Source organism: Mustela lutreola, chromosome 13 (genome assembly GCF_030435805.1).
Source record: "Mustela lutreola isolate mMusLut2 chromosome 13, mMusLut2.pri, whole genome shotgun sequence".
Lineage (NCBI taxonomy): Eukaryota > Metazoa > Chordata > Mammalia > Carnivora > Mustelidae > Mustela > Mustela lutreola.
The window spans coordinates 86,511,938-86,524,282 of NC_081302.1; the positions used below are offsets into that span (position 1 = coordinate 86,511,938).

The window sequence follows — 12,345 nt, forward strand, 5'->3', positions numbered from 1 at the left end:
ATATTTTATGTCATTGTAGGGCTAATAAAAATTTGCTAAATATAAACTGAAGCATAATTTTAATAAGCCTTAAAATTAATCTTATAGTATTTAAAGATTTATATGTTTTAAAGCATTTTTTTTTTTTCTTTTTGCATCTAGAGTTGCATAGATAGAAAGCACTTTAGAAAGTGGCTAGGGACCCTAGAAATATCTTCAATAAGATTTTGGATAATTAAGATAGATAGTTACCATGGAAGAAGCATAAAGTTGTTTTCCTTGAAGACAGTCTATCATAGCCCACAGTGCTTCCATGCTCCATTTGGGACAATATGGTATTCTTGTCTTTCCTGGATCTCTTAAGGGAGGTTTAAACCCTGCCAAGAGAACCTTTATGGCACGGGCTGGATACTGCATAAGGTGAAGAGGAATTTGACGTAATCTGCCACAAAAGAAATTCTTAAAATGTTCAGAATGTCACAAAATTCTCTAATAGCTAAAACTGCAATGGGAAAAATTTATGACATTGGATTTGGCAATGAATTAGCTGTGATATCAAAAGCATAAACAGCAGAAGAAAAAAAATCTGACTACAGCAAAATTAAAAACTCTGCAAAGGAAATAATCAACAGTGAGAAAGCAACCTACAGGATGAGAGAAAATATACACTAGAAAGTAGACATTTCTCCAAAGAAGATATATAAATGGTCAACAACCACATGACATGGTGCTCAATATCATTAATCACCAGGGAAAAGCAAATAAAGCTATAGTGAAATACAACTTCACATCCATTAAAGTGGCTACTTTAAAGTGCCTGGGTGGATCAGTTGGTTAAATAACTGCCTTTGGCTCACGTCATGATCCTGAAGTCCCAGGACCAAGTCCTGCATCAGGCTCCCTGCACAGCAAAGAAGTCTGCTTCTCCCTCTGTCCCTCCTGCTTCTCACACTCTCTCTGTTTCTCAAATAAAAGTTTTTAAAAAGGTGGCTACTATCAAAACACCAGAAAATATGAAATGTTTATGAGGATGTAGATAGAGACTGGAATTCTTGGACACTTAGAACATGAGTGTTGTATGTGTTTATTTGAACCTTTTGATGCAGGTTCTACTGCATTAAACAATTCAAAATTACTACAGTTCAGTCCTTTCCATGGCTTTGACCAGAATTCCCATTCTGGGAATGAAGTTTAATGTCACTTCGAGACCCACTCATTCACTTATCATTTGACTGTCTACTAATGGTACAGTGGTACAGCTGCTACGGAAAGCAGTTTGCTGGTTTCTCCAAATACTAAAAATAGAATGAGTATGATCCAGCAATTCCAGTTCTCATATACACCTAAAGAATTGAAAGCAGGGTCTTGAAGAAATATATGTACACTCCTGTTCATACCAGCATTATTCACAATAGCTACAAGGTGGAATCAACACAGATACCCAAATAAACATTTATCCATGGATGAATGGAGAAAAGAAGGTAGGGTACACATATAATGGAATATTATTCAGCCTTAAACAGGAAGGAAATTCTGACACATGCTACAGCATGGCAAACCTTAAGGAAACTATGTTAAGTAAAATAAGCCAGTTACAAAAGGACAAATACTATATGATTCCACTTATATGGTTTACTTATAATAGTTAAGTTCATAGGGAAAGAAAGTAGAATGGTGGTTGCCGGGTGGGGGGGATGAGGGGGAAATGAATGAGGAATGTTGTTTAAAGAGTACAGAGTTGCAGTTTTGCAAAATGAAGAGTTCTGGGGGCGCCTGGGTGGCTCAGTGGATTAAGCCGCTGCCTTCGGCTCAGGTCATGGTCTCAGGGTTCTGGGATCGAGTCCCGCATCGGGCTCTCTGCTCAGCAGGGAGCCTGCTTCCCTCTCTCTCTCTCTGCCTGCCTCTCCGTCTACTTGTGATTTCTCTCTGTCAAATAAGTAAATAAAATCTTTAAAAAAAAATGAAGAGTTCTGGAGGTTGGCTACATAACAATGTAAGTATAGTTAACTAATTTAATTATTAATTAAATAGTTAAATTAGTTGAAAAGTTAATGTTAACTAATTTCAAATGGTTAAGATGACAAATTTTATGATACATGTATTTTACCACAATATTACAAACAAAAAATGGAAAATAACTCGTGTTGGCAAGGATGTGGAGAAACTGGAATGCTTGTGTATTGCTGTTGGGAATGTAAAATGGTAGAGACACTGCAGAAAAGTTTAGCAGTTCTTCAAAAAGTTTAACAAAATTACCATATGCTCCAGCAACTCCACTTCTAGCTATACATACCAAACAACTGAAAGCAGTGACTCAGACAGCTACTTGCACAATTAATGTTCATAGCAGCATTATTTATAATAGCTGGAGGATGGATACAGCCCAAGTGTCCATCAACATGTGAATAAATAAATGTAGTATTTAGGAGTATTATTTAGTATTATTTAGCCATATATATATATATATACACACATATATATTTTATATATAAATACATACATATGCATATATATGTGTGTGTGTGTGTGTATATATATATATATATATATATATATATATTTTTTTTTTTTTTTTTTATACAGAATTTCTGTTTGGGATTAGGAAAACATCCTGAAAATAGACAGTGGCAATAGCTGCACAATATCCTGAATATACTTAATGACAATTAAATGTATACTTAAAAATGGTTAAAATGGTAAATTCTATATTTTACCATAATAAAAAGACACAGACTTTCAAAAAATCCTAATAAATAGCTTTAAAATAGTTTTTCTCTTAAAAGAAAACCCAAAACTTTCCCAATAATTACTATTTAAAAAACCTCTAAGAATTCTAGTTCAACTAAGTTGACAAAAATAAAACAACCTGTTTATTGTCAGTTTTTCAGTTGATCCGTAATCAACAAATTGCACCAGGACAGCTAGAGGATTAAATTCTTTAACAGACACAATCTTTGCTCTATACCATAAGCCATCATCATATTCTGCAAGGCAGGGCATTTCTGGAAAGAAAGAAAAAGGGAAAAAATCACATTACCTTGTATTTTCTTTAAAAAACAATTTTTTAAATACAGAAAATTACAAAGAAAATGTAATCACCATAAACCCATCATTCAGATTTAAACAAACAATAGTCTGTCATATGTTGGATTCTGCTTTTTTCTGTTTATAATTTATACACCTTGTTTTTCCTAATTCCTAAGAATTAAGCTCTTAAGAAAGGCACTTCTCCCATTCTCATAGTTTTCTAGTTCTGCCCATGGCTTCAATTATCCTTCAATGCCCGCACTTGTTAGACTCCCAAAATTTTTCATTTAAGCCATCATCTTCTGCAGAAGATAATAGTTTCTGCTATTCCTTTCAGTTTTGAATTTAAAAACTTCAATTGTCCTTCTTTAAAATTCTTCAGGGGTATTATAACCATCTGCAATATCAAGTGCTTAGTACTGCAATAATAGAGTTCTTCACAATTATTCCCAACCAACACCTATCACATATTTCCAAGGGTTACCTAATGAAAATTACCTAAACTACTACTTTAGTTCATGGCAGTTCCCTGTAATTAAAATGTTCTCCTAAACCCTTTTCTGGATAATCATCTCTTTTCAAAGATCAGCTCCAACATGATTTTTATAAAAAGCCCTAACTACTCCTAGTCATAATTTCTCTGTGACCTGATGGTACTGTGCATACACCTTTGATATGAGCTGTTATTTTCATATTGAACCTGGTTTTCTTGTCCCATTAGTTCTTATGTGCAGAACTGTATTTGTATTGCTAATATAGTACCTGTTACAAGCAATTGCCCAATAGAAAATGTGCTAATAAATGAATGCCAGGCTTGAGTAAAACTGTAGAAAAATTGGTATAATATGTATTCTCTTCTCTACAGACACTTTCAGATTTGAGTAGATGGAACACACTTTGAGTTCTTGTCTTGCCCTACTTCTGTCCCTCTCTTTATATTATCATATTCTTTTCTACATAATCTCCACAGAAGTGTAGCTCTGAGCAAGTAATATTTAAACACTACATGATTCTAATGTACAAAGATTTTTATCAAAGAGTTTTAAATAATTTCTTGTGTTTATTGAAAAGATTATCAATAGAATAGTAAAGAATGTCTTCTAATTGAGCTGTCTGCACAGTAAGCAATTGACTGAATCACTGTTAACAATCTAAGCTTTTACCATTTCCATCCTTACATGACTGAAAGTTCATCTCAAAATAGAACTAAAAAAATAAAAAACCAAAAAACCCAGCCAACCTAGTTGTGTTATTTTAACCTACACAACTTTTTAATAGGCACTTGGTTATGAATCAACTTGTACATATGAATACTTAAAAAAAACTTATTGAAGAATAAAAAAATACCTACAGAAAAAAATAAAATACTCACAGAAAAAATAAAATGCCCACAGAAAATGGAGCTATATATAACTCCATGAATGATCACATTACACACAGAATGCTTCTGTGACTTCCCTTGAGACAAGAAGACAATGAGGAAGGAACTGCTTCTTCCAGACTATAAATCTGAGTTTATAAAAAGTAAAAATCATGAACTTATTCTTCCACTCATTCAACAAATGTTTATGAGCACCTAATTTGTGCAAGGTACCCTTCTAACTGCTAGTGACACAGCAGTACAAAGAATCCCTGTTCAGAGTGCTATTTAAAAAGGAATCTCTCACAAAACAAACTGAGGGTTGCCGGGGGGAGGGGGTTGGGGAGAAGGGGGTGGGATTATGGACACTGGGGAGGGTATGTGTTTTGGTGAGTGCTGTGAAGTGTGTAAACCTGGTGATTCACAGACCTGTACCCCTGGGGATAAAAATATATGTTTATAAAAAATAAAAAATTATATTAAAAAAAAAAAAGAACACACACACACACACAAAAAGGAACAGAATCCATGGAGAAAAATGGCATAGGAGAGGGTGGCAGGCAGTGTTACTTATATGGGGAGGACAGGGAAGACCTGCAATATGGAGACAGTTAAGCAGAGATCTAAAGTGCTTACAGTTTGGGGGAAGAACATTCCAGGCAGAGGGAATAGCCAGTGCTATTTATCACCAAAACATGAGTCACAACTAATTAAAATCTCATTGAGTAAAACCAGGTAAGACTTTAGGCTGATGTTTTCCTTTGCTTTAGCATATCTTTTGATATGTACAAAATGCTATGAATAAATCTACTCTATATATCGCATACTGATAAAAATGTATAGACACACAAATACAAAAAGATACACACACACAAAATGTAGACAACACTCTTGCTTTTCAGAAATTGTCAACACCAGTAATAAGATGCATTTTATTCATAGAAGAATCACATATATTTACTAAATATGGGTAGAAATGGATTAGAAGGAAAAAAACACGATTTGACCTATCCTGACAGGACAGGACAATCTGAGCTCCCCTACCCTACTTCAAATTATCAGTGTAGATAGTTTGTAATTAAAATTACTGCCACTCAGGTGTGAATGACAACTCTAACAATTTGAGCTAATGGCAAAACCTCAAGCTTAGAAAAATCATCTTTATGCAATTTTTCAATGCAGCCTGAGTTTTAGAAAATGGAAGTGACCCAAGGCAGTTATTTCCCTTCTCTTACTTTACTCATCTAGAAAATGAGAAAGATCATCTATAGAGTGTCTTGAGGAATCAAAGAGATCATGCATATAAAGTATATAAAAATATCATATGATTTCATTCATGTGGAATTTAAGAAATAAAACATATATATAGGGGAAGGGAAGGAAAAATATGATGAAAACAGAAAGGGAGACAAAATATAAGACACTTTCAACTCTAGGAAATAAACGGCTGCTGGAGGGGAGGCAGGTGCAGGGGATGGGTAACTGGGTGATGGACATTATGGAGGGCATTTGATATATGTAATAAGCACTGGTGCATGCAACTGAAGAATCACTAAGTTCTACTTCTGAAACTTACAATACACTATATGTTAATTAAATTGAATTTAAGTAAAAAATTTAAAAATACATCAGTTAACATTAGAAATAGCTGAAACTCAAAAGCCCTTAAAACAAAACAATGGTTTATTAAGAATCCCATTTTACTCAGAAGATTTAGTGTACCTGTTCTAAAATCTGTCAGAGGAGGAAATGTCTCCACATTCTTATTAAACCTCCGCAGTGCTTCATTAAGGCTCTCAGACTCAGATTCCCAGCTGATTCCACTGTCATCTGTATCACTATGCTGGTTAAACAGATTACAACTTTCTACAGAATCAAGGCAAATATACACCTAAGTGGAGAAAGGGAAGGAAAAAAACCTTTCAAATTCTGTAATGTTTAATATTCATTTATATGGACAAAATTACTGTGATAGTCTCTAACAATGGATCCTGATGATACCTTGTACAGTTCCCCTCCCACAAGATACCAAAATAGATCTTTATGACCAAAAGATAATGACATAAGTGATGATATATGACTGCTGAGACCAGATCGTCAAAGACATGTGGCCTCTGTCTTGGTGGTACGCTCTTTCTACAACTGTTCTCTCTCAGGGAAGCACGCAGCCATGTTCTTAGCAGACCAACGGGGAGGCCCACAGGACCAAGAACTGAGCCTTCCAGGTAGTATCCATGGGAGTCTTTTTGGAAGTGGGTCTTGCAGCGTTCCCCTCTTGCCCCCCACTATCTTGGCTGAGCACTTGTCAATGAGAGATCCTAAGCCAGCACTTAATTAACTAGTTCCTGGATTTCTGACTCTCATATGTGTTTTAAGCTGCTAAGTTTGGGATAATTTCTTGTGCAGCAATAAATAACTAATATGAAAAGAAATCATTATAAAACCCAACACAGTTGTACACTGCTATCTTCCTTAATGGAATTAGCAAATTTTCCTGTGAAAGAATGGTCTAATATGTAAAACAGCTAAAGGAACTACCTGTTCTATTTAATTTGCCACTTTTTTCTTCTTTCTTGTTAGGTAAGGACATATAATTGAATTTTCTTTAGGGCACTTATTTATTCAATCAATATTTATTGATTTACTACTCTATATTAGGCAATATTCTGGAACCTGGGGACACATCTGTGACCATAAGGGGCAAAACTCCCAGTCTTCATGTAGTTACATTCTAATAGGGAGAAGCAGATAAACATAGTAAGAAAATGTATTAGAAGGTGATAAATGACATGGAAAAACAGAGCAGAATAAAGAGTATTTAAAGTTCAGTGTAGGAAGAGGACAAGGAAATGAGATGTTTAAGATTTCAAAGATGGAAACAGTTCTGCCTTAAAATTTTAATATTGACATAAATAGACTAAAGCAACACAACACTTGAAACCCAGCAAGTCCTTAAGAAACACTTGTTTTATTAACAAATGTCTGAAGAGGAAATTATACAGTTGGCACACTGGAGGTCAACTATTTAAAATCAGAAAGATGAGAAGAGGAGTTAAGATGGCAGAGGAGTAGGGGGACCCTGGGCTTGCCTTGTCCCTTGAACACAGCTAAATAAACATGAGAAATTGATCTGAGGACTGAGAGAAGAAAACTGCATTTCTATAAGTAGAAAAATGACCGCCAGGTGGAAGGTAGGGGCTGCAGAGAATGGATTGGGGGAGAAAAGAAGAGTGAGTGCCATGGAGGGAAGGGAGCCCTGAATGCGGAGAGAGAGAAAAAGAGAGGGAGGGAAAGAAATGATGAAGCAGCACGCAGGGGATGACACAAGAAAAACTGTTTGGGAAACTGACTGGGAAAAAGAGAAGTGTGGATTCCCACATATTACTATAAGCATCAGAGTGCAAAGTATGAAGTTTTAGAAGTCTGTGCTATTACTGAGGTCATGCCTGGTGGGCTTAGGGGTACACCTACTGGGAAGGAGGGCTGAGACCCTGGAATAGGCAGTATGGTCTAAGAATCCTCTAGGTAGTAAGGCGAGAAAGTTTCCCTTCATCTGTGCATCTGGGAGTGGTAGCACAGCTTTTCCAGGGACAGAAGAACTGGTGGTGCCAATGTACTGCCCCATTCCTTAACACAGGAACAGACACCAGCTGAGAGCAATAAGCCTTGGTGTTGCCTTTTTGCTACACTTAACTATAGGCTCCAAACAACTACTTGTCATGCAACTACTTTTATGGGACAAATTGGCAAATGGCAAAAGCATGGCAAGACCCTCCCCAAGAGGATCAGTGTGGATCTATGCCCAGTGGGTCCATAAAACTGTGCCACCTAAGCAGACAGACAACTTGGACAAAGACAGGGTGAAGATAGGAATCTAACAGAAGCTGGGGGCATAAGAGGCATGACTGTTTGCTCTTCTGTGAGGACTTCCAGAAGAGTGGCAGGCTTGAACTCCCCACTCTGGGGATGAGAGAGCAGGGTGATGCCATTTCCCCCCTTCCCCTTCCATCAGCACTGACTGACCTCAGGGAGCAACAAAGCACCCCCCAGTGGAGACCACCAAGCTCCACCCCGCTGTGCCTTGCAAGTGCAACTCCACTAGGACAAGTCAGCCTGAGAATCAGTGCAGCAGGTTCTTCCATAGAAAATCAGCACAAACCTCTCACATGCACCAAATCTACTGACCATAGAGTGCTGCAAAGCTTCAGTTCTAGGGGAAGTAGGATCTAGCTGTTGCTTCTCCTTTATTTTTTATTTAAAAATTTTTTTGGATCTAGTTTCTTTTTTTTAAATTTATTTTTTATTTTCAGCATAACAGTATTCATTATTTTTGCACAACACCCAGTGCTCCATGCAATCCGTGCCCTCTATAATACCCACCACCTGGTACCCCGACCTCCCACCCCCCGCCCCTTCAAACCTTCAGATTGTTTTTCAGAGTCCATAGTCTCTCATGGTTCACCTCCCCTTCTAGTTTCTTATTTATTTATTTTTTTTAAAAGATTTTATTTATTTATCAGAGAGAGAAGGGGAGAGAGCAAGCACAGGCAGACAGAATGGCAGGCAGAGGCAGAGGGAGAAGCAGGCTCCCCGCTGAGCAAGGAGCCCGATGTGGGACTCGATCCCAGGACGCTGGGATCATGACCTGAGCCGAAGGCAGCTGCTTAACCAACTGAGCCACCCAGGCGTCCCTAGTTTCTTTTAATAAGCAGACCAAGACACACCTAGTTAAAACTTGCCACACAGTGGACAGGGTCTAAACATGTCTCCACCACTGCAGGAAGGAAAAATCTGCAGAGGACTGACCTGAGAGTAGGAACATCAAAACACAACAACAGAGTAATATAGGATCCCTCCACTTTTTTTGGACCTCTTCTTAATATAGTCATTATTCTCAGAAGCAGGAATATGACAAGCTAGCTATCATACAATAAAACAGGAACCTAGACAAAATGACAAGATGGAGGGATTCACCCCAAAATAAAGAATGGGAAGAACTAACAGCCAGGGATTTAATCAATACAGATGTAAGTAATCTGTATGAAAAAGAATTTAAAAAATTTATAAGGATAGTAGCTGGGCTTGAAAACAAATAGAAGACATTAGAAAATTCCTTACTGCAGAAATAAAAGAACTAAAAACCAATCAGGCCAAAATTTAAAATGCTGTTACTGACTGGATGCCTTGACAATGAGGATGGATAAAGCAGATGAACGAATCAGTGATACATAAGATAAAATTATGGAAAATAATCAAGCTGAAAAAAGAGATAAAGAAAGGTATTGGATTACAAATACAAACTTAAGGAACTCAGCAACTCCTTAAAGCTTAATAACATTCATATCATAGCAGTCCCAGAAGAGAGGGAAAAGGAGGCAGAAGGTGTATTTGAGCAAAGTATAGCTGAAAATTTCCCTAAGCTGGGAAGGAAACAGACAATAAAATCCAAGAAGCACAGAGAACTCCCATTAAATTCAGCAATGGTGGTGACCACCACCACCAAGACATATCATAGTCAAATTCACAAAATAAACAGACAAGGAAGAATCTTTAGGCAGCAAGGGAAAAAATATTCTTAACCTATGAGGGAAGATGGATGAGGGTTGTAGCATATCAATCTACAGAAACTTGGCAGACCAGAAAACAATGACAAATATATTTAACATGCCGAATGGGAGAAATATGCAGCCAACTCCAGCAAGGCTGTCATTCAGAACAGGAGAGATAAAAGTTTCCCAGAGAAACCTAGGAGTTCATGACCACTAAACCAGTCCTGCAATAATACTAAAGGGGACTCTTTGAGTGGGGACAAAAAGGACCCAAAGCAACAAAGACTAGAAAGGAAAGAAAACATCACCACAAACACCAACTTTACAGTTAACACAATGGCACTAAATTTCTATCAATAATTATTCCAAATGTAAAGAGACTTAATGTTCCAATCAAAAGACAAAGGGCATCGGAATGGATTAAAAAACTAGACCCATCGATATGCTGCCTACAACAGACTCCTTTTAGACCTAAAGATACCTGTAGATGGAAAACAAGAGGATGAAGAAACATCTATCATACTAATACATGCCAAAAGAAAGCTGGAGTAGCCATACTTATATTAGTCAAACTAGATTTTAAACCACAAATTCTAACAAGAGATGTAAAGGGGCAATATTGTCATATTTAAGTGGTGTATCCAACAAGAAGACCTAACAATTACAAATATTTATGCCCCCACCTTGGGAGCACCCAAACATATAGATCAATTAACAACAAGCGAAGAAACTCATTGATGATAATACAATAATAGTAGAAGGCTTTCATACCCCCACTTACTGCAATGGACAGGTTATCTACGCAGAAAATCAACAAGGAAACAAGGCTTTGAATGACACACTGGACCAGGTGGACTTAACAGACATATTCAGAATACACCAGCAGAATACACATTCTTTTTGAGTGCACATGGAACATTCTCCAGAATAGATCACCCACTGGGTCATAAATCAGCCTTCAACAAATACAAAAAGATCGAGGTCATACCATGCATATTTTCAGGCCACAACAATATGAAACTTGAAGTTAACCACAAGAAAAAAATATGGGTGTTTACGCAAACAATGACTCATGGAACACTACATCAAAAACTAATGATGTACTGTATGGTGCCTAACATAATAAAAAAAAGAAAATTATGGAAAGATCATAAATACATGAAGATTAAAGAACCATCCTTCTGAAGAATAAACTGGTTAAACAGGAAATTAAGAAATAAAAAAATGGAAGCAAACGAAAATGAACAGATGGTAGTCTAAAACCTCTGGGATGCAGCAAAAGTGGTTTTAAAGGAAGTATACTGCAATACAAATCTACATCAAGAAGCAAGAAAAGTCTCAAATGAACAACCTAACTTTATACCTCAAGGAGGGAGAAAAGGAACAGCAAAACTAAGGCCAGTAAAAGAAGGGAAATAATTAAGATCAGAACAGAAAAAAATGATATAGAAACAAAAACCCAGTAGAACAGATCAACAAAACTAAGAGCTGGTTCACTGAAAGAATTAAAATTTATAAACCCCTAGCCAAACTTATTAAAAAGAAAAGAGAAAAGACCTAAATAAATAATTAATGAAAGAGGACACATCACAACTACAGAACTATAAATAATTACAAGAAGAATAATTATAAGAATATAAGAATATTATGAGGAAGAGGAGTCGGATAGCAGAGGAGTAGCAGGCTGAGATGATATCAGGTAGCAGGAGATCAGCTAGATAGTTTATCAAAGCATTCCGAAGACCTACAAATCCAACAGGAGATCAAAGAGAAGAGCAGCAATTCTAGGAACAGAAAATCGACCACCTTCTGAAAAGTAGGACCTGTGGAGAAGTGAATCCAAAGCGAAAAGAAGATAGACCGTGGGGAGAAGGGCCAGCTCCTGACAATCAGCAGAGCAACGGAGCACAAAATCAGAACTTTTAAAGGTCTGCTCCACTGAGGGAATCACTCCAGAGGCTAAGCCGGGGTGAGGCCAGAGACAGCATGGTGTCAGGTCCCATGGGGTCACAGAAGGATCGGGGGTGTCAGTGTCGCAGAGCTTGCAGGTATTAGAGCAGGGAAGCCGGCTACAGAGACAGAGCTGAGGAGTGAGCTCTCAACTCTGGGTTACCTTAAACTGTGATCTGTGGCACAGTTAGGCCACTGCTCTTTGAGCAGGGACCTGAAAAGTGGCAGATCCCAGGAGACCCCCCGGGAACAGCAGCCAGGATCTGCTTTGGAGATTCCAGGTGGGACTGTGTGCCAGAGACAGAGGCGCATGATCACAGGCTGGGTGAGCTCAGAGTATGGCTGGAGACCAGGGGGACGGGAGTGATTGAGCACTTTTCTCCAAGGGCACTCTGAGGAGTGGGGCCCTGAACTCTTGGCTCCTCTTCACTGGAGATTGGGAGGCAACCATTTTCATTCCCATCCTCCAGAACTCTATGG

The 12,345-nt window shown here is 37.6% G+C and overlaps 1 protein-coding gene across 1 annotated transcript in view; it reads right to left on the reverse strand.

Moving 5' to 3' along the window:
• Positions 1–12,345, reverse strand: part of RNF17 (ring finger protein 17) — a 170,128-nt gene that overhangs the window by 4,447 nt on the left and 153,336 nt on the right. Inside the window, exons 32-34 of the mRNA XM_059144058.1 lie at positions 6,089–6,257; positions 2,846–2,981; positions 232–421 (exon numbers count right to left, since the gene is read on the reverse strand). Coding sequence (XP_059000041.1) covers positions 232–421; positions 2,846–2,981; positions 6,089–6,257 — 495 coding nt within the window. The remainder of the gene's footprint in view (positions 1–231; positions 422–2,845; positions 2,982–6,088; positions 6,258–12,345) is intronic.